The following is a 27,948-nucleotide window of genomic DNA, read 5'->3' on the forward strand; positions in this document are numbered from 1 at the left end:
AAAATCTTCCACGAGATAAGATGCTTCTTTTTCTTCTTCACTATTTTATTTTTCTTCTTTTACTTTAACATGGCTGCTATCTATTCGTTTCTTACTGTTGCCAATGCTAAAAATTAATACAGTTAGGTTTTCCTTCCTAGTAAAACCCTAACCTTCTCCCTTTTTTCTCAATCCTTGTCGTCCCCTAGGATATTTACCAAATATATTTTACCTTGTGCCGTGACCCCTTTCCCCCCTTTTCCACCATGACTACTCAGGCCTCTTCCTCCTCTACCCCCATTGGACCCTCTCTCTCCGATCCTAAAATTGCTCACTTTCTGAAACTCACTGATTTTAACTATCTTCTTTGTCTTAGTCAGGTGAAACCATTTCTTGTGAGGTCACAATTTATTTGGTTATTTGGATGACACAATTCAGACTCATGCTGCTACTCTTCCTACTGCTGACAAAGAGCCCGCTAAATCGAATTCGAAATCCATTTCGTGGTTTCAGACTCATCAACTAGTTGTCAGCTATTTCAATTGTAATTTGATCATGTAATTGGAAATAAAACAAAATTTTAACAAACAACTGATCTAGGCCAAATGTACCCAGTCAGAAAAAACTATACATGAAAACTAATCCAAAAATTTCTTTTAAACTACGACGGCGGAAAATTGAAATTTTCGATTATCAGAATCAATACAAGTAATGTGACATCCCACATCGCACAAGGGAGTGATCCTTAAATGCATATTCCCATCCTTATTGAAGGGTAGTATGGTCAAAGACACAAATGTGTAAAAAGGAATATAAAAGACAGTTAGTTAGTTAGAGATGGGAGGTTATATAGCTTAGGAGATAAGATAACACTTGGATATATAAGTGTGAAATATCTTGTAAGCAGTAATTAGATTGTAATACACAAAAATATCATATCTCTCTCTCTATCTCTCGTCTCTATCTTTCTTTCTCTTTCTTCTTCTCTATTGTATTTTCTGGTTTCTTGCTGAACACTGTTATCATGGTATCAATTGCTCGGACGATTCTTGGTGCCGTTTCTTCCGCTGGAGTTTAAAGAATTGCGAGTGCTGGTTAATGTTTGCTGCAAGATCACAGAGTTTCTTTGTCAAAAAAAAAAAAGGGGCAAGGGGTTCGTTCATATCAGGTTCTTGGTTTCTGTTTTCGCATTGCACACCATCTGTTTGTGATATGTTCTAGGTGAAGATTGTTTGGTTTTTGTCTATGAATTTGAAGGCCGATAGCCATTATTAGCAAGATTAAAGGCCGATAGCCATTATTTGAGTTTGTAAGAGGCCGATAGCCATTGTTTGATTGTGATACGTGTTTGTGTGTTGGAGAAAGAAAAAGGCCGATAGCCATTAGCAACGAAGGGTAGTATTTTTTTTTGGTGTTAAGATCATATTTTGGTGCAGTGTTTGATTTTTCAATGGGGTCGAATGTCAAGATTGAAGGGTTACTTGGGATGCTTACGGTCAAGCTTCAAGATGACAATTTTGTTAAATGGAGTTTTCAGTTCCAGTCTGTTCTTCGGGGGTATGATCTTTTTGATCATTTCACGGGTGAAGATCCATGTCCTCCGAGATTTGTTATTGATACAGAGTCCGGAGTTACAACTGAAGTTACTATGGCATATAAAGATTGGGTGAAGAAGGATCTAGCCTTGCTCAGTCTTCTCATTGCTACACTATCTGATGATGTTATGGAACACATTATTGGTAGTAAGACAGCGTGTGAGGCATGGACTTGTTTGCAAGAAAGATTTGCATCTGTCTCTATGGTTAGAATCAATCAACTGAAAAGTGAGTTCCACACTATTCAAAAAGGTGGGGAATCTGTGGATAGGTTTCTTTTACGGGTTAAAGCCATTAAGGATCAACTAGTTTCTGCTGGAGAAAGGATCACTGAGAATGATTTTCTTATAGCTGTGCTATCTGGTTTACCTCCTGAGTTTGAGATGATAAAAACTGTGATATTGGCTAGGGATTTTCCGCTTTCATACAAAGATTTGAGGGCTCAACTTCTTGAGTACATCTTTGGCAGCAATGTATGTTAATGGAGATGGATCTGGCTCCAGAGGTTTTCACAATAATCATACTGGTTTTGAAGTTGGGGAGAGTTCCAACTCTCAAAGATTTCAAGGGGAGTTTGATGGTGATCATTCTAATGCATTTCATGGTGGCTCAGGTTTTGTGGGGAATAGTGACAGGTTTGTCCAGAAGTCCAATTTCTCAGGGGGCAATAGGAGGTATAATGGAAATTCTAACACTGGTAATTTTGATCATAGAAGTACTACTGGTTCAAGAAACTTCTCTAGTAGTGGAAATCCATCTGGTCACAGAGGGAACAATGGTAGTTTTAATGGCAATGGTAAAGGTGTTCAGTCACAGAATGGCAGTGGATTTTCTGGTAATGGATTTCAAAGGAGTAATACTTGGAATGGCAATACATCCTACAGATCTGGTGTGTCACCCGAATGTCAAATATGTTCTAGGAGGGGACATACAGCAGCTAATTGTTTTCACAGGGCTGCTACTGGAAATTCAGGGTTCCTTGCTTGCCAGATTTGTGGGAAAAGAGGCCATATTGCCCTGGAGTGTTATCATCGCAATAATTTTGCCTATCAGAGTACTCCACCACCCTCTTCCTTGACTGCCATGACTGCACAGGCTCATATTGGACAGAATCCATCACAGAACACTGGACATGGGTTATCCACTGGGGATACTTGGATTCTAGACACAGGAGCCACACATCACATGACTTCCAATGTTCATGCACTCTCTCAAGTCAATTCATACAATGGTGATGAGAAGATAACTATTGGAAATGGTGAAGGTTTGGCAGTCAAGCACATTGGTTCTTCTACAATTACAACTCCTACTAATGCTTTAATTCTACATAATGTGTTGCATGTGCCCCAAATTACTGCCAATCTTCTTTGTGTTAAGATGTTATGCAAAGATAATAGCTGTTGGTTTGTTTGTGATGATGTGGATTTCTTTATACAGGACAAAGCAACAAGGGTGACTTTGTACCACGGAAGGAGTGATGATGGGGAACTTTTCAAGATTCCAGCCACTGTTTTTGATAAATCATTTGCTACAAGGTTGAGTCGATGTGCTGCCTTCTTAGGACAGAAAGTCAGGATTGCGATTTGGCATCAAAGGCTAGGGCATCCATCAGGGGATATTTTAGCTAGAATGTTGAAAACTGCTGAGATTAGTACTAGTAAAGATTCTTGTTCATCTTTGTGTTCATCTTGTGTACAAGGAAAAATGTGTAGACAAGTATTTCCAGTAAGACAAAATAAAGCTAAGTGTTTGTTTGAGAAAGTCCACTCAGATGTATGGGGACCATCTTCAATCCCATCTATAGAAGGTTATAGGTACTACATTTCTTTTGTAGATGAATTTTCCAGATTCATGTGGATTTTTCCCATGATTAATAAATCAGAAGCTTGTTCTATTTTTGTGAAGTTCACAGCATTTGTGTTTAATTAGTTTCATGCTTCCATTAAGTGTTTTCAATCTGATGGGGGAGGTGAGTATATGAGTAAACAGTTTAAGGAGTTTCTAGCAAGTAAAGGCATTTCTCACATGGTTTCCTGTCCTTATACTCCTCAGCAGAATGGTATTGCTGAAAGGAGACATCGACATGTAGTTGAAACTGCTATTACTTTGATGACAGAAGCAAGTTTGCCTCAAATGTTCTGGTATCATGCCTGTGCTCATGCAGTTCTCTTGATTAACAGAATGCCATCTCAAGTCTTAGAGTTTAAGTCTCCTTATCAAATATTGTTTGGACACACACCTGATATTCATAATTTTAGGGTCTTTGGTACTGCCATTTATCCTTTCCTGCGTCCATATACCAGTAATAAGTTTCAACCTAGATCTTCCCTGTGTGTTTTTCTTGGTTATGCCTTGGGATACAAAGGAGCTATTTGCTTTGATATCAACACTGGTAAATTGTTATTGTCTAGGCATGTGATATACAATGAGGAAATGTTTCCCTATAAAACAGACTTAGCTCGAGGGTGTCTTAGTCCTGGCAAGTCTAAGAACATATCAAGTGATGTGGTTGTGGTTCAAATGCCTATTCCTGCAGTTCACAGTACAACATCTCTATCCAGTGCAGATTCCACATTAGATCCAGTTTCTTCGCAGCAAGTGTCCAATGTGCATTCCAGTTCTGACATGGTAGCTTCTCATGAATTTCCTCCAGAAGTCAATGCATCACCCTTGTTGTCTGTTCATCAGAGTTCTCCATTGGAGGTATCAATTCCTGTCTCTTCTCAACTCAGTGAACATTCTGACAATCATTCCATGTCCCCAGATGCAGTGGCTAGTCATCCCATGGTTACACGATTGAAAAGTGGGACTATACAACGGCAAGATTATGTTGCTTATTTGACATCTTTTCCAGAACTACAATCTTTATATGTTACAGCAGATGAAGTGTTCTCTGGTGGCTATTCCTATGTGACAGCTATTACTGATACTAAAGAGCCTTCTAATTTTCGAAGAGCTGCAAGTCTTCCCCATTGGTAGCAAGCTATGCAGGAAGAATATGACTCTCTCAGGGCTCAGGGGACTTGGCAGCTAGTTCCATATCCTAGTAATCGATCTGTGGTTGGTAGTAAATGGGTTTACAAGGTCAAAAAGAAGTCTGATGGTAGTGTATCGAGATACAAAGCTCGATTGGTGGCTCAAGGGTTTTCACAGGAGCATGGTCTTGATTATTCCGAGACTTTTAGTCCTGTTGTTCGCCATACAACTGTAAGAATCATTCTTGCTATAGCTGCGATGAATCACTGGGAATTGAAACAATTGGATATTAAAAATGCCTTCTTGCATGGGGATTTACAAGAAGAGGTTTATATGCACCAACCTCAAGGTTTTGTGGATCCAACCTGTTCTACTTATGTCTATAAACTTGTTAAATTTCTGTATGGCCTTAAACAGGCACCAAGGGCCTGGAATTCTAAGTTTACCACCTATCTGTGTGCTATGGGATTTCATGCTTCCTTGTCTGACACAAGTTTGTTTGTTAAGCACACTGGTGGTGATATCATTATTCTCCTGTTGTATGTGGATGATATAATTTTGACAGGCTCGAATTCTGTCCAGATTCAACAGGTCATTCACGAACTCTCGGAAGTGTTTGAACTGAAATATTTGGGCAGACTTAGCTATTTCTTAGGCCTCCAGATTTCATATTCTTCAAATGGGGATATATGTGTCACTCAATCGAAATATATCACAGATTTGCTTCATAAAGCTGGAATGGATTCTTGTAAGTCATCCCCAACACCATGTAAGCCACACAACTCGTTGCTTCTCACTGAAGGAATGCCATTGTCCGATCCTACATTTTACAGAAGCATTCTTGGTTCTCTGCAATACCTGACTTTTACTAGGCCAGATATTGCTTTTGCGGTTAATTCAGTTTGTCAATTTATGAAAGCCCCAACTGAGGTTCATTTTGGCGCAGTGAAGAGAATCTTAAGGTATCTTAAGGGTACCAATCAATATGGTCTGGTATTTTCAGCAGCTACAACACCGAGTCTCGAGGCCTTTTCAGACTCTGATTGGGCAGCTGATTTGAACACTCGGAGGTCTGTGACTGGCTATCTTGTTTTTCTTGGCAACAGTCCTATTTCATGGCAGTCAAAGAAACAAGGGTCTGTTTCTCGCAGTTCTACTGAAGCAGAGTACAAAGCCTTGGCTCACACTGCAGCTGATCTAGCGTGGATAAGGGCAGTCTTGAAGGATTTGGATGTGTTTCTGCCCACATCACCTGTTATTCACTGTGATAGTTTGCCTGCGATTGCACTAAGTGCCAATCCAGTTTTTCATTCTCGAATCAAGCACTTGGATATGGATTATCATTTTGTTCGCGAGAAAGTGCAACAAGGTGATTTGGCTGTATCCTACATTCCCACTGAAGATTAATCTGCTGATATTCTTACCAACGGGTTGCACGGACCATTATTTGTCAAACATTGTTCCAATCTTAAACTTGGGTCCCCAAGTTCAGATTGCGGGGGGATATTGAAGGGTAGTATGGTCAAAGACACAAATGTGTAAAAAGGAATATAAAAGACAGTTAGTTAGTTAGAGATGGGAGGTTATATAGCTTAGGAGATAAGATAACACTTGGATATATAAGTGTGAAATATCTTGTAAGCAGTAATCAGATTGTAATACACAAAAATATCATATCTCTCTCTCTCTATCTCTCGTCTCTATCTTTCTTTCTCTTTCTTCTTCTCTATTGTATTTTCTGGTTTCTTGCTGAACACTGTTATCAATCCTTACCTAGCACGAGGCCTTTTGGGAACTCACTGGCTTCGGGTTCCATGGGAACTCCGAAGTTAAGTGAGTAGTGCGTGAGAGCACTCCTATGATGGGTGACCCACTGGGAAGTTCTCATGTGAGTTCCTAAAAACAAAACCGTGAGGGCGTGGTCGGGGTCCAAAACGGATAATATCGTGCTACGGTGGTGGAGCGAGCCTGGAATGTGGTGGACCCCGGGTCGGGATGTGACAATTTGGTATCAAAGCCTAACCCTGGCCGCGTATGTGCTGACCAAGACGTCGGGCCCCTAAGGGGGGTGGATTGTGACATCCTACATCGCCCAAGGGAGTGATCCTTATATGTATATTCCCATCCTTACCTAGTACGAGGCCTTTTGGGAGCTCACTGGCTTCGGGTTCCATGGGAACTCTGACGTTAAGCGAGTAGCGCACGAGAGCACTCCCATGATGGGTGACCTACTGGGAAGTTCTCGTGTGAGTTCCTAGAAACAAAACCGTGAGGGCATGGTTGGGGCCCAAAGTGGACAATATCGTGCTACGGTGGTGGAGCGGGCCCGGGATGCGGTGGACCTCGGGCTGGGATGTGACAAGTAACTATTAGTGGAATTTGAAACTAGAACAAAAACTAACAATCCTACAGTCTTATTCTTCAACTTCAAAATTTTCATATTACACTGTAGCATTACAAGGTATTGAAATTTTATCAATTTATGTCTTCTTTCTAATTGACTATTTTAAATTGATGACATGGTGAACAAGAGATTGATTGTAACATCCCACATTGCCCAAGGGAATGGATCCTGTGATGGGTAACCCAGCGAGTAACGCGTGAGAACATTCCCATGATGGGTGACGCAATGGGAAGTTCTTGTGTGAGTTCCCAAAAACAAAACCGTGAGGGTGTGGTAGGGGTCCAAAATGGACAATATCGTGCTATGGCGGAGTCGAGGTCAGGAAGTGGTCCCGCCCGGGTCGGGATGTGATATTTATATATAGGCACATCAATTTAAAATCTCACCAAAACACATTGGAATCATATTGACAACAAAACACAACAATTTAGCAGAGGCTTAGGGCTGGTTTGGTATTGCTGTGCTTTGAAAAAAAGCTGATTCTGCTGTACTGTGAGAATAAGCGGCTGTGAAATAAAGCAGTAGAGTGTTTGGTAAACTTTTTTGTAAAAGTGCTTTTGAAAAAAAAAACAGTATTATAGTGTTTGGTAAACTTTTATGTAAAACAGATATGAAAAAAACCGATTTTTCAAAGCTGGGTTTTGTAGCTTCTTGTTTTTGGCTTTTTTTTCACCCAAAACTGTGAAAAAAAACTGAAGCTAAATGTTTACCAAACACAAAAACAGCTCCCAGCTTTTTTTGATACCAGCTTTTTTCAGAATCACCTCAGTACCAAACCAGGTCTTAGTCATTTGTACCTCTTTTTTTTTTTGGTAAACTAGTCGTTTGTACTTATGTAAGACATAAATGAATACAATTTTAAAACATCAGAAAATTAGAATCTCACCAACTTCTTTCGAAGACGTTGCCAAATGAAAAGTATAGTTAGCCTCCAAAAATACATCTTTAAGACCTAGCTGCCTAGGTGAACTGGTGAACCCAGATAAAGTAGCATGGTAATGTCACTATGCTTGACACATAATTCAATCATCTATAATCATATTATTTAATTTCTAAATTTAATTTACAAAATTTAGGGTCTGTTTGGTATCCTATTTGAAATTTTTTATCATTTCTCAAAATATTTCTTAAGAATATTTTTTGAAAACAATTTTCTTTAGGACTAAAAAACTTGATTGGTTTGCGATTTAAATTTTTTAAATCTTACGATTTAAACTAAACAAAGAGATCTAAAAAGAGGGGATCGCAGGAGAGGGAGAAAGAGAAAAGAGGAGAAAATAAATTAAGAGATGATTGAAGAAAGGAGAAAGAAGAAGAGAGAGGTTCGGACGAGATAGAGAGGAAGAGAAGTGAGAGAAAGAACTGAGAGAATGAAGAGAGCGGATTAGAGGAGAGACGAAAAAGGTTAAAAAAAAAGAGGAGAGAGAAAGAAGAAAAGATAGATAGATTTGGAGTGAGAGAAAAGAAATGAGTGAGTTTAATTTTAAAACTCTAAAACGTCACTTTTTATGTTTTAGAGAATATACTATATTTTTGAGTTATTCTTGAGTTCAGTTTTTGAAAATAGTTCTACCAAACAAGTTTTTAAGACCTAAAACTTGAAAATTGTTTTTGAGTTTAACAAGTTGGATTCAAGTAGAGTATCAAACAGGTCCTTAGTCTCTCTTTTTTTTTAAATGATTGTTGGAGACTGTAAAGGAATTGGATCCCATGCGAATATGCTTTGTGGGGATCCTAAGAATCCTCACATCTTAGTCATTCATCATGTACCGTGAAGTCAGAAATCATTTGATTTTTTATTTAAAATGAAATACAAATAATATCTGATGAAAACTGATCGCACAATGCATGATGAATGACTTGGATGTGAGGATCCCTAAGATCCCCACAAAGTGGATCTGGAAGGAAAGGAATACTCTCTGGATCCCTTCATCCTAATTCACCAAATTAGATAATTTGTGTCATTGAAATTTGATCCGATGACTACAAACAAGGGACCAATTTAAAAGTTATAATAACTTCAGTCATTGGATTAAATTTAAATGACACGAATTCATTGATTTGGTGGATTAGGAGGAAGAAATTCGGAGAAGATCCGGAAAGGATCATCTTCCACTGTAAACAGCGGCGGTTGCCAACTGGACGGCTGACCTTTGACTTCCCGTGATTGCTGTTTTTCTGATTGACGATCATTCCCTCCAAAAACTTAACTTTCCCCGTTCCGTTCCGTTCCCGCCACTGATCAGTGTGGCTCACATGCCACTAAAATGTTGAAGAAACGAAGGCACTTGTTGTTGGTAAGTTTCGTAATTTTGGTACAAAGACAGGGGCTAATAGGTCACTCAACATCTCCCCCTTAAAATAATCAAACGACAACAATGAATGAAAGACATAATAATGCAAACAGAAGCCATTCCCACTCTCTTATGATTACGCGTGGAACCCTGCACCTATAAGGGATCACCATTATTCATGTTTGGGAGTCTCAGTCCAGAAAATAATTATTAATAAAACCTAATTGGAAGTCATGTACCTATAAGGGATCACCATTATTCATGTTTGGGAGTCTCAGACCAGAAAATAATTATTAATAAAACCTAATTGGAAGTCATGTACCTATAAGGGATCACCATTATTCATGTTTGGGAGTCTCAGACCAGAAAATAATTATTAATAAAACCTAATTGGAAGTCATGTTGAGTAGAGAGGAGTGTGATAAAGACGCGCCAAAGGTAGAGCATGAGTGAATTTGGCACAATAATGTTCAAGAGGTGGGGGCTGGCTGTGTATATAATTCATGTCCGTATTAAGAGAGGGGCTTTCCACTTTTTTCTAACTTTCGCTTCCTCCCTCCCTCTCTCTCTCTCTCTCTCTCTCTCTCTCTCTCTCTCTCTCTCTCTCTCTCTCTTTAGTTTTCTCTTCTCTGCTCTTTTTGTTGATCTCTGACCTAATTGTCTGTCTGTGTGCTATCAACACCCTCACCACCACCACCACCCCCAAATTCACCAATCAGAATATCAAGCAAGATCCGTCTTCTTCTTCTTCTTCTTCTTCTTGTACCGCCGCCACCACCACGAACAGCACCAGCAGCAGCTAAGCTAGAGCTAGATCTATTGTTAGTGTAGTGCGTACCAATTATTAGTAGCTAGCTAGATATATATATAGGACTCAATTCGTAATTAGTAACATCAACACCACCGCACAGGATTTCTGAGAGATCGATCAAGAGCTGATCATATCATCATATCGCCACGATCAATCAAGAATTGAAGATGACTCCAGCTAATCTGGCAGGGCAGTTTGGCGACACGACTTACACCAAGGTGTTTGTTGGAGGGTTGGCATGGGAAACCCAGAAGGAAACCATGAAGAAATACTTTGAACAGTTTGGAGACATCTTGGAGGCCGTTGTTATCACTGACAAGGCCACTGGAAGATCTAAAGGCTACGGATTTGTATGCACTTTCCCTTTCATTTCAGGCAATATATTGTATATAGGGTTTTTAGCTGGCCACTTAGATAGATCTTGAAATAAATGAAAGATCTAAATACGGTATTTAATTATTATTTTGATTATACGTGTATATGTAGGTAACTTTTCGGGAAGCCGAAGCTGCGATGAGAGCTTGTGTGGATGCTGCTCCCGTGATTGATGGGAGGAGGGCCAACTGCAACCTTGCTTCTCTCGGTGTTCAGAGATCCAAGCCTTCAACTCCGAAGCATGGTAATATTCTATTTCTTCTTTAATTAATCTATTTTAATTCTGTATGATTAAGGTACCATATGTTGTCATATACATATATATATATATATATATATAGGTACTGTTTGAACTAACATAGGTTATACATGGATCTTAGCTTGCAAAAGCTTCATCATGAACTAATCTCGCGTTTTCACGTGAACACATATACTTATCTTTTAATATAAGGTACTTTAATTTATATATTATTTCTATTACCATCAGCTCTTGTTAATTAACTTGTTGAGGCAGCTAGCGAACAGTCTTAAGAGTTTTGGATATTCCTCACTAATATCATTGGTGCTTTCCAAGAAGAGGTTATTGAATATATTAGATTTTGACTGTGGTCCGAAAATATTCTTATTTGAGGAAAATTCTTTTCACAGTGAAACATATGCAATAGTGCAGCTTTGGATATTCCTCAACTAAGAAATAAGTTTATTTCTGCAATTTTTTTTTTTATTTAAGTTTAATCAATTTTATCGAACGAGTCCAACATCTCATGTGCTTTTTGCAAAAATAGTTGGATATATATCTATATATAAAAAATTGGTGTTATGCAATACGTACCATTCTAAAGAACCATATTTCCATCCTCTTCTTAATTTGAACTTCGTTCAAGCAGATATAAAAAGTTAGAAACTGATCATGGTAGAAATATTAAGCTTGAGTTAATTAGTGGCATGCAATATATTACTCTTCCCCTTCTTCTGATTATTTTATCATTAGATTAATGTTAATGCAATTTCGTGTATTATATATTTTAGAGAAATAATGTTAATCTCTGATGTTATTACTTATTTATGCAGCATGTAGAGAGATGTCTTTAATTTGAACAGTGACGTATAATCAAAGTTTATTGTTGGAAATATAATGATTTTAATGACAAAGAGATTAACTGGCCTGGGGATGATGGGCAGGTGGAGGAGGAGGAGGAGGCAGGAGCTTTGGGAGGGTAATGGGGTCATTCCGAACAGGGTTTGGAGGTGGAGTGGGATCAGCTTTTCCCTCTGCAGCAAGCTTCCCTCATTATGCCATCCAACAAGGGATACCTTACAATCTTTATGGGTATGCATATATTGTACCCGTTTATTGACCATTTGACCATCTCCATCATCAAATAATATAACTAGGGTTACTTTACAGCCTTTATTTATGGCTAACTGAAACTGTTTTTTGGTATTCCGAACTACCTGGTTTCAACGTTAAATTTTTATTTAAAAATATAAAAAATAAGATTTAATAGTTAAAATACTAGGAGCACCAAATGTCTTTTCATAGAAAACTATATATATTGTATATATTGATGATGAAGATGCTTTATATGCTATGCTATATATTGTACCCCCATCCATCTTTGCTAGCTGTATGAATATGTGAGCATGGAAAGCTGCACGTGCTTTACCAACTCATGCGCTTCCACCACCCAACCTCATCATCCTCATTAAAGTAGCCCTACTACGTATCAAGATTCAAAAGCACGCTCATATCTCTCTCCACCACATACACAAATGAGTGCGATCAATATTCATTCCTTTTGGCATGGTTGTCATTCCGCCACCCCAAAACACACACAGAGTACATGTAATATATATACACATATTACATGCAGATTATATCATCAATTTCGCATGCCTGCATTGCATTCGCAACCTTAATTAACATGCATATGTATTTTTTTACCATGCATGAATTTGCTGCATATAAAAGTAATATACACATCGATTGAATACGTACAATCGATATTGTCTTGTTTAGTAGATGCTGACTGACTTGTAACTTTTTCCGTTTCGATCAGGTACTCTTCATACTCGCCAGACTACACTTACCCTACGGTTTGTACAATCTTCTCCTTTTTCTATTATATTATATTATTACCTTAATTAACTTATAAAAATGTTTCTCTTACCACTTACTTGTACCATCTCTTTAATAGAGATAGACTCACATGCGTACCTACCTCTATTAGAGAGATAATACAAATAATGGTGTAAATAGATGGTAAGTGTAACACTACTCATTAATTTGCATTTTCATTTCTGAGCTCAAATAATTCCTCTAAAACATTATACCCATTTGGCTTTCTCATGTTCTCTTTCTTTAATCAAACATTAATCTAAAGGCACGCACTTTACTCTTCCAACAGCGTCCATATTACGTAAGGAGTAAAAGGAAAGGGGACCAACCGACACATATGCATTGCATGTCTTGGCAGTTCCATGTATGCGATACCAAGTTGGCAAGTTGTTAAAAACAATTTAACTTCTTCAACTAATTCCCATCAACCAAACTTTTTTTTTTCTTTGATTAACATACACCCGTGTTCCAACTTGGTAGTTGGGCTTTCACTATGATCTAAACCAAACAGCACACACAACAGAACAGGAAAGGAAACAAACAGGAAACACGACCATATATGAAAGTAACTGGGAACCCATATGTACAGACTCCACAGCATTAGTTTCACGGCTTGCTGAGTGTTTACTGATATTAAAAAATAAAAAAATAAAAATTTCTTTTTCTTTCTAGATACTAATACCAAGTAATTGAACTTGAATTTAATTAAGGTAATTTTCAATTAATTAACTAACTCCTAGAAGGTAGTGATGATTTTATTTCTGTTCAATGTGGTATATATGTTCAGAACTACTATGGTTTGTACGGAGGGGCAGCAGGCCAGTATCCTATGTACGGGACAAGCCCTGCAACTGGGATGGTGGCCGGAGCAGCAGCCGCGGCGGCTTTTTACCCTTATCTTTCATATGGATCAGAAGGGAATGGAGGAGCCGCAGCAGCTGCATATGGTAGCTCAGGTGTGCCGAGCTATGCAACTGGTATCCAATACCCACACCAGCAGCAGCAGCAGCAGCTTTTTCAGTATTCGACCATGAATTCAAGTGGAGTTGGAGGCTACCAGCACTATGGTCCTCCCATTTCTCTTGCGCCCTCACCCGCCTTGCAATCACCAGGTAATTACTTGAATTTGATTTTTGTTAGATTGAGATGAGAGAAATTTCTTAACTTTTAAACTAGTTAATCTTGGTTGAGATAGATGGAGACGCTAATATCCTTGACAGTGTGTTTTGCTGTGCCACAGGCGTAACCGTGGCCCTTCCTGCACCAATCCCTCATCGCTAGTTCATCCCAAAGTGCGTGCATGCATGCATGGCTTCAATTATTCAAACTCGATTCCACCCTCATCAGCTGCATATGCTTCTGAGTTTTCGGCAACCTCTGGCCTAACCATGGTTCACTTCTCCATCTCTTCCTCCCTCTCTCGCCGTCTAACACACAATTAATTAGCCCAAGCAATTGGTATTTGGACTAATTAATTTGCACAAATACAAAGCCTCCCAAAGGGGCTACATGAAATCATTCCATCTCCACAATTGGCTGGGGTACGTGCATCTCATGCATACTCATGCATTTCATTTTCCCCTTGAAGAGTTCTTTTGAAAGCATCATTTTAAACACCAACTCAGGCTATTGGGTTTAGCCAAGTTGGAAAATAGTTTTTTTTTTTTTCCTCTAAAATTCTTAGCCCTGGAGGGGCTGAGGCAACAAAAGAAAAATGTAACTTTTGGCCTAGGAAGGCTAAAGAAATGCATAAAATGGTTTGCAAATATTGTAAATTCAACACAAATAGCAAGCCCTTCACTTTTGAAAAATTTCAATCCAAAAATGTTTTATCCCTCTATCTTCAGCTAATCAATCACCTCAAACAAACAAAGGCGCGCAGTTTTAGGGGAAAAAAACATGGGCATGGAATGCCCCAATTGTTTTGGCTGTTAACATCTAGTCTTAGGATTTTGAAACTAGCTAAGAACAGTCATGTCTCTATAAAGCTTTACCCAGTTTTTGTCACCTTTCACATAATGTGTCTAACCAACCAACCAACGATCGATCCTTTCCTTTAGGGTAAAGGGAAGAAAATCACAAACTCTAGTTCGTTTCATGTAAATTCATCAAGTGTGGCTAAACTATGGGAGTTTTGGCCCCATTTCACTAATTTTAGGAGGGATAGTTTTTAGCATTAGCTTTTAGCTTTTGCTAGTACATTAATCTCATCATCCTTTTGAGCACTCCATTAATGGATGTGGAGTTCAAAAGCAGCTGCATGTAATCCTTGGAAGATATTTTGGTTCCCTTGGGTTCTTCTCCACTAACGCACCAACCATGGTTAGGACATAGGTCAACCTCATCTCATCACATCTCTCTCTCTCTCTCTCTCTCTCTCTCTCTCTCTCTCTGTTCATCTTCTACTTGGAAATGGACCTTGATGCTCTTTTGATTATATGTATAAGTCTATGCTTTGGATTGCAATTAGGGATCCTATTAAGGACAGTTAAGATTCATTCTCCATCGGTGCTGGTTGAGAATGGATATGCTACTCACTACTATATATGCTTTTGATTTGAGACTTCTATGTTTACTTCTGATGATGATATTATGAGACTTTTAATTACCTAATTCTTCTGAAGTTCAAAAATTTGGCAGTATTTACAGAGGGAATATTGGTGACTTCTCAAACTTTAATTAAACATGACCATTAATATGCCTTGAATTGATGGTAGTGCCAGTGCATGCAATTAAACTGAGAGATTTACTGTCTTTTTGAGTAATTGTATTAGTGACTTATTGTTACCAATTCACTCTTAACACGTATATCTTCTAATTACTTTTTTTTTTGTCTCAAAAAATTTATTAGATTCTTAGTGAAATGTTTACTTCTTCTGCCAAGATATTGAAATAAAAATTGGGCCAATACAAACCCATGAATGGACACCGCCATACTTCGAGACATAAGATGCAACAACATGAGCAGCATGGTTGGATTCCCGATGGGCATACGTGAACGTTGCGGTTTGGAAGGTTTCAGCAAGATTCCAGATGTCGTCAATGATAGCCTCCAAAGATGCATCAACTCCCGTTTCCTTATTGATCATCTACACGATTGTCTTTGCATCAGTTTCAATCTCTTGGATGCCTTCCTTTGCACACCCTCAATGCAGTAGCTTCAGCCATTGCATCAGAATGGAAGTACAGGTCTCCCGAGCCTCCTGCAGAGTGCAGCAGGCCGGCAAAGTCCCTTATAACCCATCCTACTTCACCTTTATGTATTTGGGGATTCCAAGCAGCATCAAAATTCACCTTAAGTGTCCCAAACTCTGGTCTTTTTCATCTCACCTTCCTTCCTGCAAATTCCAGTTCATTGGTTCCATCCACTGCATCTGTGGTTGTTGTGCTCGCCCGTTGTGCTTCCTTGTATTCTATCACCCTTTCCTTCCAAATTTCCGTTGCTTCTACCGGTGATTTAAGTGTTCCTTTGAAAAACACCTCGTTCCGGCATTTCCATATTCTCCAAAGGCCAAAAACAAGTTCTTTCAGGATTTCATTTTCGTTTCAAATTGCATAGAGCCTGTTGCACAGATGAGTCCATGTAATGAAATCATTAGCCCTCCAAGGTAATTATTGATGTTATACATTTGGTCTATTAGAATATACTATGCCATCAACACATATTATAACAAGTGGAATAACAACACTGTATGAAAATACGACGGTCACACTAAAATGTTTCTCACCTTGTTAGTTAGAGTCCAAACTATATATATTAAAACCTCTCTAAAGTAATACTCTATATGGAATAACCTCCTTAAAGTCATAAAAAAATTTAAACTCAATTTGGGACCAGTTACGTATTGGAATAAACTTCATATTATAATAAGGTTACAGTTTTTCTTGATCTCGTCTTAAGGAAACACACATCCACATAGTTATAATTGTCAATGAATACAAAAATAGGCAATATTATAAATAAAACTTTAAGATATTAATTAATTGAAGTTTGAAGGAGCTCGATTGACGTTTAAGGTCCTAGAGCAGCTTGTGATACCTTAAACTATGGCTATTCTCTAACCACCTCACAATATCTTTTTGCTCCAGTTGGGGTTTGATTCTTTTTTTAGTTTTTTTGTTTTTTTGTTTTTTTTTTGGCACAACTCAATACGAATTTTTTGTTGGAAATTTTGAGTAGAAATTTCATTGTTCCACATTGGTCATTCCTAAAAGGTTTCCTCACTTTATGAGGTTTTGTCTCTTATAGATAGTGATTGGAGTAATGGACCTTTGAGAATGAAATTGGGCTCAACCTTGGGGTTAAGCTTTGGGGTGTACTAATTAATTGATAATTAATATATAATTAATTATCAAAAGATTGGGGCTCTTGGGCTCTGAAAATTAAATTCTTTAATTAATTATTATTTTTTAATTAATTTCGAATTTAATTAAATTATTTTGAACAGACTCATCTTTTCAAATGAAGTCTGAAGCCAATGGAAAAACGCAGAGAGCATAGCACCCCTCTAAAGAGATGTCACCCAACAGTTACATCTCATTCTCATACCTGTTGCGAATAGGCATAATCTCACTATATATACATCCATTTGCACGGCATTTAGAACACATAAATTATCAAATTCTTCTTCTACATTCCTAAACATTCTTACTGAGAGAATCACACATAAATTCGCCAGAAGTTAAGTTTTCCGGTGTTGGAATTCTAATTTGATCGTTGAATCCTGGTGAAGCAGACGTCCGTGAAACTACAAGCACTGAGTAGGGACGAAATTTTTGTTTTAAGGACATTGCGGTACGTAAGCCTCGATCTTCAAGTTGTTTGTTTTATATTTTTGTTTTGTTCATACTCTGTTAATTTCCTATTCACATTTATTATTTATTAGCATATATAATTTTATTACAGATTGTTGACATATATCCAACAATCTTGAAACAGAAATCATGGATCAACAATCTATGTCTATGAATGGCACTGTGCCAAAATACTCTGAAAAGCCTAAGAAGTTCAAAGGGTTGGACAGTTAAATATAGAACATTCAAAGATATGATTAATTCCATGTTAAATAGTTTTGGGCTTCCACACAGTTTGTGGGGTGAAGCTTTACTTACTGCAAATACCATATTGAATAAGGTTCCTCTAAAGAAGATTCACAAGTCACCTTATGAACTATGGAAAGGACATAAACCCACTTATAAAACCCTCAAAGTGTGGGGTTGCTTAGCAAAGGTGCAAGTTCCATTACCAAAAAGAACGAAACTAGGACCTAAAACTATTGATTGCGTATTCATTGAATATGCAAAGACCTAAAACTATTGATTGCGTATTCATTGAATATGCAAATAATAGTGCCGCTTATAGGTTCCTTGTTGTAAAATCATCGATTTCTGACATACATGTTAACACTATATTAGAATTAGCAGATGCAGAATTCTTTGAGGATATATTTCCTTACAAAGAAAAGGAGTCTGGTTCTAATACAAAAAGGGTTCATGATCATAGTCATGATGAAGCCTCTTCTTCTGGTGTCCAAGATGTGGAACCAAGAAGAGGGAAAAAAAAATCAAAGTTTCTAAAAACTTTGGACCAGATTTCATTGCTTTCTTGTCCGAGAATGAACCTAGAACTTTTAAAGAAGCAATGACCTCTTCTGAGGATCCTTTATGGAAGGAAGCAATTAAAAGTGAAATGGAATCCATTATGGAAAATAACACATGAGAATTAGTTGATTTACCTCCCGGTAGTAAACTAATTGGTCATAAATGGATTTTCAAGAAGAAACTTAAGGCGGATGGAACCATTGATAAATTCAAGCCACGTTTAGTAGCCAAAGGTTATCGCCAAAAGGAAGGGTTGGACTATTTTGACACCTATTCTCCAGTTTCTCGCATAACGTCAATTAGGACATTAATGGCGATTGCGGCTGTATACAACTTTGATATACATCAAATGGATGTAAAAACAGCTTTTTAAAATGGAGAACTAGATGAAGAAATATACATGGAACAACCTGAAGGGTTTGTGCTTAAAGGACAAGAAAGCAAAGTGTGCAAATTAGTTAAGTCATTATATGGACTTAAACAAGCACCAAAATAATGGCACGAGAAATTTGATCATACTTTGTTGACACATGGGTTCAAAATAAATGAATCTGATAAATGTGTCTACATTAAGAGTAATGATAAAACTTGCGTTATTGTCTACTTGTATGTGGATGATATGCTCATAATGGGAAGCGATAAAGATGTAATAAACAAAACAAAGAAAATGTTGAATCAAATTTTGACATGAAAGACTTAGGTCAAGCCGATGTCATTTTAGGAATTCAAATGAAGAGAAATAGTGAAGGGTATGTCCTTACACAATCCCATTATGCAGAAAAAATATTACTATGTCCTTACACAATCCTATTATGCAGAAAAAATATTACGAAGGTTTGGTCAATTTAACTGCAAACCTGCTATAACTCCTTTTGATGCTGGATGCAAGTTGGAGAAAAATAAAGGCAACGCCATATCTCAACTTGAATATTCTCAAGTAATTGGAAATCTAATGTACTTGATGAATTCAACTAGGCCAGACTTAGCTTATGCAGTAAGTAGGCTTAGTAGATATACAAGTAATCCGGCATAAGCGCATTGGGATGCTTTAGTAAGAGTGTTAAGGTATTTCAAAAATGCACTTAACTACGGATTACACTACACAAAGTATCCACCTATTGTAGAAGGCTTCAGTAATGCCAATTGGATTTCTGACGCTACAGAATCCAAGTCGACAAGTGGATATGTTTTTACCTTGGGAGGTGTAGTAATATCTTGGAAATCCTCTAAACAAAAATGTATAACTCGTTTCACCATAGAGTCCGAGTTTATAGCTTTAGACATGGTTGGCGACGAAGCCGAGTGGCTCAAACATTTTCTGGAGGATATTCCAGTGTGGCCAAAGCCTGTAACTGCTATATGTATACATTGTGACAGTATGGCCGCGCAATTAAGGGCCAAAAGTTATGTATACAATGGCAAGTCGCTACACATCAGGCGTCGGCACAATACTCTTAAGAAGTTGCTCTCCAATGGAATAATATCCATTGATTATGTAATGTCAAAAGAAAATATAGCTGATCCTTTGACAAAAGGCCTACCAAGAGAGCAAATATTATTTACATCGAAGGGAATGGGTCTCAAGCCAATTCAATGAATCGAACTAGGCGGAAACCTAACATAGCTGATTGGAGATCCCATGGTCTAGGTTCAATAGGCAAACTGGTTGAGTTTGATTCAAAAGTTGAACACACAACTTACCTATTCTTATGATAAAATGTGTGTTGTCTGTTGAGTTTGAGGGGTTATGTTTTGTACATTTAATGACATTAATATCTTATTATCAAGAGGAATATGGCAGACTATTCTTAATTAATGTCACTTATATAGGAGTAAATGGGGCCAGAGAATTGAAATGGCTAAATTCTCTAAAGCTCCTACGAAATCCGGGATCTGTTCAGGGCCGAAATGAACACAACCGTATGAATTGACGTGTGGCAAATGTGATATGTGTGTAGCATATTGTCTCAGTTTACTACTGCGATGAACAGTTCAAGATCTTCCACATCCACTGCGTCACTAAGTAAACCCGATATGTTTTCACTAGGGTAAGTTCAAGTCCAAAAGACACTTCACTCGATGCATATCATGTCTATTCTCTCTCAATTTTAGGCAGCCTAGTCATACATTTGTGTTCAAATGTGGGGTATTGTTGGAGTTTGAATGAAATTTCAACCCAAATGTGGGGTATTGTTGAAAATTTTGAGTAGAAATTTCATTGTCCCACATTGGCTATTCCTAAAAGGTTTCCTCACTTTATAAGGTTTTGTCTCTTATAGATAGTGATTGGAGTAATAAACCTTTGAGAATGAAATTGGGCTCAACCTTGGGGTTGGGCCTTGGGGTGTACTAGTTAATTGATAATTAATTAATAATTAATATATAATTAATTATCAAAAGATTGGGGCTCTTGGGCTCTGAAAATTAAATTCTTTAATTAATTATTATTTTTAATTAATTTCAAATTTAATTAAATTATTTTGAACAAACTCATCTTTTCAGATGAAGTCTGAAGTCAATGGAAAAACGCAGAGAGCACAGCACCCCTCTAAAGAGATGTCACCCAACAGTCACATCCCATTCTCATACCTGTTGCGAACAGGCATAATCCCACTATATATACATCCATTTGCAAGGCATTTAGAACACAGAAATTATCAAATTCTTCTTCTACATTCCTAAACCTTCTTACTGAGAGAATCACACATAAATTCGCTAGAAGTTAAGTTTTCCGGTGCTGGAATTCTAACTTGATCGTTGAATCCTGGTGAAGCAGACGTCTGTGAAACTACAAGCACTAAGTAGGGACGAAATTTCTGTTTCAAGGACATTGCGGTACGCAAGCCTCGATCTTCAAGTTGTCTGTTTTATATTTTTGTTTTGTTCATACTCTATTAATTTCTTATTCGCATTTATTATTTATTAGCATATATAATTTTATCACAGATTGTTGGCATATATCCAACATCTTTTCAGTTAACTGATTTTTTATGTTGACTTTGGTTGCCATGGCTAATTCGATAAAGGAGAAGAGAACTAAGCAGCCAACGCTATTCACGGTACTTAACAGGGGAACTTAACCCATACTGGCTTTTTCCTAATTTTTCTCTCAGTCTAGCAGGCAGAAGGCCTACATGCCCAGCATTCTAGCAGCCTATGAGGCCCTCGACCTCCTCATCTCTCTCAATCGCCGGCCTGACCCCCGTCAGATCCAAGAAGCCAGAAGACATGAGTCATGCGACTCGCCTAGCATTGCGCCCCAACGCCTCAATTTAAGGCTCTAGCCGCACAAGCTGCCTTTGGCTCTATCCAAGCCAAGTAGCCCAAGCAGTGGTCCTTACCATAACACCTTCATGGCCTATGCCGAGCCGACTCCTGGCCCCTGCTAGCCGATGTGCCACACCACCTCGACAGTTGCCCCGCGACAACACTATCTAAGGAGAAAACAAGGAAAATTAATTTTTTCTTACCTCGGTGCGGCGCGGAAAAGACAAAGAAAGCAACGAAAGACGATGTTTTGCACAGGCAAGATGTAGAAGATTGTTAGAGGAAGGGGAACAAATATCCTTTAAGCTCTCTCTCTCTTGTAGGGTAGAATAAATTGCTCTTCAAAGTTGATTTAATAACCCACTTAAGGTGGACTTAAATAGGTTTTGAGAGAAATTTATTTCCCTTTCCTAGAAGGATCTAATTTCCTATTAAAAAGGGAATCTACATCAAAATAGGAAGCAGTCTTAAGTTTTCTACAGCAAGAAGATCTCTACACCTGCTGCCCTTTCCTGCGAGCAGCCCAACAGGTATGGGGCCATTTGTGGAGCCAAAAATAATCACAAGACGACACATGGATTTTTGGATAGAAGAGGACAAAAATATCCTTGAGGCATACTGGGATTCCTACGCGCGAGCAGCGGTCAATCATCCCTCAACCAAGTCAAAAGTGCCCAAAGAAGGTAACAAATTCAAAATTATTTCATCATTCCTCATTCCATATTCTCTACAAAGCAATCATTCCATAACCTTCAAAACATTCCATAAATATTAGGTTAATTGATTAATTAATGGATTTATTTCCTAATTAATCCATTAATCACCAATTAATTCACACATTGTACCAATTAAATCTCCCATTATACCAATTAATCACCCATTACACAAACTATCACCCATTACACACCAAAAATACCCCAAACTATCACCAATTAAATCACACTATGACCCGACCATGCTCTATATATTGAACCCCATTTTTCTCTAAAAAGCTAGGTCTTCACTCTTGCTAAAGTTCTCCAAAACTCTCAACACTTTTCTCTCTAAATTCTAACTTTGGCATCAGAGGTTCTTCGGCCAAAGCTGCCCCCCCCCCCCCCAAATTCATCGTGGGCGCGTGAGGCTCTTCGCCTTGACCTAAGGTGTTATTTGTTTTGTAGGTGCAGTTTGTCTAAGATCAAGGAGGAAGAAATTTGCATCCACACTACGGGCAAGAGGAGAGTTTAATAATCAACAGAGCAATCCACCGTCTATATACATGGATAATTTTAATATGCGTAGAATCTGAATTGTTTAAATTAAATATAGGGATTTATATATAGATTTTATTCATCTATTCATCGTACAGGGGAACAAATTAATTAATAGGTAATTTTGTATAAAATCAATAAAAAGTTACAATATTAATAAATGTTTGAGAACAAATTAATTAATGAGTGATTTTGTATAAAATCAATAAAAAGTTGCAATATTAACAATATTTTTCTTGAGATAATATATCAATAATATTTATGTTAATTATAAATACGTTCATGATGTATTGTGACGCTTAAATGCATTTAAAATAAACAAAAATTACAAAATATGCCACCACAGTTGGCACTAACTTCAACTGAACCCTTTTCGCATATATTTTATATTTTGAAATAGGTCAATATAGATCTAGACACTGTGTTGCAAAAATCGTACACATGGCATGTGACGAGTTATCAAGAGGGGCACGTGTCAACACTTGGCGGTAAGTAATTAAGGAATTATCTTTCTAATTCTTTAATTTAACTCAATCATTTTAATTGATTTAAAATGCCAAATTAAGGATCAAAGGTTATTGATTTTATTTGATTTAAATCAAACATTATTTGATTAAATCAAAGATTTTTATGAAGTCAAATCACGAAACAAGCCTATCAAGTCTTGTTTCTTTCGTCAATTAATCAAGACCAAATCAAACCTCAGTCAAGACTTGAAGAGCCTATAAATACGTGGCTCTAAGACAAAAGAAAGACCCTCTTAGAGAAATTCATCCTCACACCCACTAAACCCCCAAACACTTTCACAACTTAGAAGATTCAAAAAGCTCTCTGCATGCTTTGTCACACTTGTGAAGAACCAAGCACCCCTACATGTGCCGCTTCCTCCATCACCACAAGCCAAAACCTTGAGGTGTTCATTAATTCGAGATGAAGTCACCACGACCCTTAGATCAACAAAACACACACTTTTCACCTAGGAGATCGAATCAGTGGATTCAAAGCTGTAACAGAAATTATAACCCTAATTTTACATTGATACAATCATTTACTTTGTACACACATTCTTGTTTGATTTGTCACAGGAATTTCGCGTTTACAACTTTCATAGAATTTGCTTCACCAGTGCGGATAATGTTATTTTAATGTTTTGTTTTGTTTTTGTTTGTTTGTGTCAAACGATAGATTTTATTAGATTAGATGTTAAATTAGCTACCGACTGAGTTTGAAACCATGCCATCATGCAAAAGCTCAACACCTTTCCACCACTGTGGTAAAGGGCTACTTGCTTATTTTAATGGTTTCAATGAGATGATTTAGAACAGCTTCTGTATTCATTTCAACTATCTTTCCTTCAGTGTTTGTTTTATTTTCTTTTCTTGACTGTGTTTATCATCTCATGGAGTGTTTTTTCGAAGCTTAGAACCTTAATCAATATGCAAGTGAAAGGCAAAAATTCTATATTACAGGTTAATTGTGATTCATTCTTAATAATCCTATGCATGGTAGTTAATAAATAATCTGCTATTTGCATGGTAGTTGATAAATATTTTTATAATTAAACTGTGTATTTCTTAGCTTAATTATAAATTAAGGGTGGTCGAAAATTATATATTCATGCATGCAGTGGCGAAGCCAGGAATAAATGAGGGGAGGGGCAAAATTTAAAAGCGTTAATAAAAAAAAGATAGACAATTAAATCCTTTTACATGTTAGACAAAATCAATGTCGTTTATAATGTATCAATACAAAGAAATATAGTTACAATTATGCGGGCAAGGTTTCAAGTCATAAAAGCTTGGCATAATAGGTTCATTATTAATAAAAGCAAAAACATCTCTTTCAATGTGAAAAACCAAGCTATCACTCAACAATGGATTTCCATTTTGCTACGCAGGTGTTTTAAACTATTCATATCACTGTTTCTTATAGTTTTGTTCCATTACGTAACTTTATAATGGGAAAAAAAAATAAAAAAACTTAGACTCTTAATTTTATGGTATAGTCTACTATATGACTAATAACTAATTAAACTAACAACTTAATTAATCAATATCAATAATAACATAAATTATTTTATAATCATATAAGCTATTCAATGATCATTAATTCAATTCATCAATAATAAACCATTTCATTCATCAATAATCATATAATTCATATCAATAATTAATGATCAATACCATAAGCAATAATTCCATATCAATTAACCACACTTCATATTAAATTATCAATTAGGAATTTAAATTAAAGAAACTAGAAATTTAACTTAAAAATTGGCTTTAAAATCTGGCTTTGAAACAGAAGCTGCTGACTTGGTTTGGAACTGGAAGTTGCTTGCTAAGGCTTGACTTGAAGGCTGTAAAGGAAGGGGGTAATTTGGGCATAATAACTGATTTGGGTGAGGGGATTGGGAATTTGGAATTGGGAGAATGAAGGATTAATGGGGCCGAGTGGTCCCCATATTGTATTATATATTTTTTTATATTGAAAAAACCACGCTGGGGTTAGTGGGTGGTCCCCATATTGTATTTTATAGTTTTTTTCATTAAATCAAACGACGTCGTCCTTCCTTTCGTTTTGGACCTGAACTTTTTAGAAAAAAAAGAAAAAAAAAAAAAAAAAAAAAGAGCCACCGCATGCAGCAGCAGCAGCAAAAAACATAACCCTCACCTGCAAATTTTCCAACGGACAAGAGCGGCAGCTACTCACTCCTAGCTTCATTTCAGGCGAGAGGAGGGGCGTTCGCCCCTCCTTGCTCCTCTGTAGCTTCGCCACTGCATGCATGTGTTTTTCTTTCTTCCTAGCTTTCAATCTGTTATCTGAGGTTTCAATTTTATTCACCCGATATTCAAAAGGACTACGAATAATAAACCAGACGGTAGAAGAACATCTTGTGGCAATGAAGAAAAAAGGAGAAGGAAGTACTGAACAACAATGTGGAAATATTTTTCATGTTTAACATGACTATGAAAATGGCTTAATATATTCCACAAACACCTTTTTTTTTTTTTGTTTCTTATTGAACATAAGGATGTAAATAGATTTTGCTATGGATGTCAATAGATTTTAATATTTGAATATCAGATTGCGAACAAACGAGACTACAAAATAATAAGAAAATTATTAATAAACAAGAATGCTGGAACGGTTATAAAACTCCAAGAGGCTACATTGTCAATGACTTATTCCACGGAGCTACGAAGCATTATGTTTATAGCGAACAAACCTAACCTAATACTAACAGGCTAGGCCTACTAAACTTATAAGAAAACCCAAACAATATAATACCTAAAATACTAATATTCCAACACCCCCCCCCCCGGTCAAATTCATGTCGGTATACGACATGGGTTTGCAAACAAACAGATGTGGACTGGCAGACATGCAAACTTGACTTGACTTGACTTAACTGGACTTGACTTGATTGGCGAACTTGCGAACTTGACTTGACTGGCGAACTTGGCTTTGCCAACTGGCGAACTGATTTTAATTCCGACCGGCTAGTATTGAGAGTATGAAAAGAACCCGTCACTAAACAGACGAGATTTCCATAACTCAATTGTAACTACGAACAAACAAAAATAAAGTACTACCACTCGAGTGGTCACAAATCCAAACACTCGAGTGATGTCACAAAATCAATTCCAAACAGGCCAACCAACAATTCATGCGGGCATAAAACAAACATAACCATATATATATATATATATATATATTTTTTTTTTTTGCCCGTGTGGGCCTAAAAACCTTTCAACCTTTTCCTTTTTTTTGTTTTTGTTTTTTTCTTCCTTCCTGTTCTTTTATATTCTATAAACAGTATACCAACAAACAAGCATAAATCGGGTCAAACTGGTGGTGCAACAGTAATGAGCAAGAATGGGCACCAGCATGATTTCAAGCAGATACGGTGGTCAGCATTGGTTGGGTTCGTCAGGCAGGTGGTTCCAGGTGGCAGCGAGATGGTGATGGTCTGGTACGATGATCAAGCGGTTACGGGGTAGAGGGTTGGTCAGACAGTTAGTAGCGATGTTGATTCTGGTGGGCATGATGGCGGGTTTGATGCAAGTTGATGGGTTCAACAACTCTAGTCAGGTAGGTGCTGTTCTGGACTTCACGGTGGTTCAGGTGGACGGCAAGATGATATGCAGCAGCAGTGGCTTTCTGGCTCGTATTAGAGTATGAGTATGATTCTTACATGTCTTGGGATGATTAACATTATCATTAAGAAGTCTTAGTCATGTCAGCTAAAGTAAATCCTGTTGTGATTGGGATATTGAGAACTCTTGTATTTACACAAGTACAGAACTCATTCTGGTATGAGGAATGATATTCTTTATTGAATTGTAATAGGGCAATCTGTGGATTGGTATAAAAACACAAGCCACTGTTCTCACAAACAACGCTCTTACTTTCGAACCAATAACCTATTCTTAAGAGAACATTGAGGTTTGCAGAGAAGATAAGGTTGTGTGCAAGGAGAGTGATGGCTTTTACCTCAATGAACATGTCTACAAGTTAGTTCTCTATCATATGTGGTTTATCCTTTGTTCTTCATATGCAAATCAATATTGTAATTTAATTGCTTGATTTTTTGGTTCTTGGGTTGAGACTTATATTGTTTTAGTTGTCTCGATTTCACTCTTACATGTGGTATCAGAGCCTACCAAATCTTGTGATTAAATTCAATTGATAAAACACTTTAGTTACGAAGTTTTTTCAAACTAGAATGGAAGAACAAATCTGTAATAAAACAATCATTAAATAAACGACGTCATTTTTCAGCATTTTTTAAGAAATTTTTGACCGTTGGGATATAAAGGGTCAGGACTAGGGTTTTCTTAAAAAAATTTAAAATTTTTGACCGCTACTTCTGTGTTTTCTCATCGGGTTCTAAGTTAAGATTCAAGCAAATGCTTTAGCAAACATTATTTTCATGGATTCATGTTTCAATAATTAAAATGCCGCTGCATGCTCTCAATGTGACGACCTATCCCAAATTATTATATATATTTTCTCCCCTAGTGTGTAAAGTGATGAAATTGCCCTCGTTGGCTTAGTGACGTAGATGTACATATGTAGTTTTAAATTAATTTCCTCGCTATTGTAATTAGATTGTACTTGACGTCATGAGTGCGTTGACGCAAGTTAGGGCCGAATCAGAGTTGTAACAAGGAAGTTACGAACGTATAGAACGTAAACCGACCAAAATAAGAAACCAATCACCATAATTCCTATTTCCTTGGACCCAATTAGGTATTTGGGCTATTATCTCAT

At 37.2% G+C, this 27,948-nt stretch overlaps 2 protein-coding genes and 1 long non-coding RNA gene across 5 annotated transcripts; all 3 read left to right on the forward strand.

Moving 5' to 3' along the window:
• Positions 1 to 1,429: 1,429 nt before the first annotated feature.
• Positions 1,430 to 3,168, forward strand: LOC148697233 (uncharacterized). The gene is made up of 3 exons (XM_088693478.1): positions 1,430 to 1,937; positions 2,044 to 2,838; positions 3,012 to 3,168. Exons 1-3 carry the CDS (start codon positions 1,430 to 1,432, stop codon positions 3,050 to 3,052), a joined length of 1,344 nt encoding a protein of 447 aa, XP_088549604.1. The 3' UTR covers positions 3,053 to 3,168.
• A 6,583-nt stretch (positions 3,169 to 9,751) lies between these two features.
• On the forward strand, positions 9,752 to 15,166 carry LOC137726364 (uncharacterized). 3 transcript variants are annotated; one of them, XM_088695133.1, is made up of 7 exons: positions 9,769 to 10,069; positions 10,160 to 10,409; positions 10,546 to 10,678; positions 11,617 to 11,764; positions 12,495 to 12,531; positions 13,341 to 13,665; positions 13,774 to 15,166. In XM_088695133.1, the coding sequence occupies exons 2-7, from the start codon at positions 10,227 to 10,229 to the stop codon at positions 13,797 to 13,799; spliced, it is 852 nt and encodes a 283-aa protein (XP_088551259.1). In that variant the 5' UTR covers positions 9,769 to 10,069; positions 10,160 to 10,226; the 3' UTR covers positions 13,800 to 15,166. The 3 variants fall into 3 exon arrangements, with proteins under 3 accessions (XP_068321385.2, XP_088551259.1, XP_068321384.2); XM_068465283.2 differs by having other exon boundaries at positions 13,794 to 15,166; XM_068465284.2 differs by having other exon boundaries at positions 9,752 to 10,409.
• A 1,740-nt stretch (positions 15,167 to 16,906) lies between these two features.
• LOC148697234 (uncharacterized) lies at positions 16,907 to 18,755 on the forward strand. Its single transcript, XR_015963223.1, has 2 exons — positions 16,907 to 17,348; positions 17,493 to 18,755. It is a non-coding gene; the product is annotated as an uncharacterized LOC148697234 (long non-coding RNA).
• Positions 18,756 to 27,948: the final 9,193 nt, after the last annotated feature.

Source organism: Pyrus communis, chromosome 5 (genome assembly GCF_041283825.1).
Source record: "Pyrus communis isolate YQ-2024b chromosome 5, ASM4128382v1, whole genome shotgun sequence".
NCBI lineage: Eukaryota > Viridiplantae > Streptophyta > Magnoliopsida > Rosales > Rosaceae > Pyrus > Pyrus communis.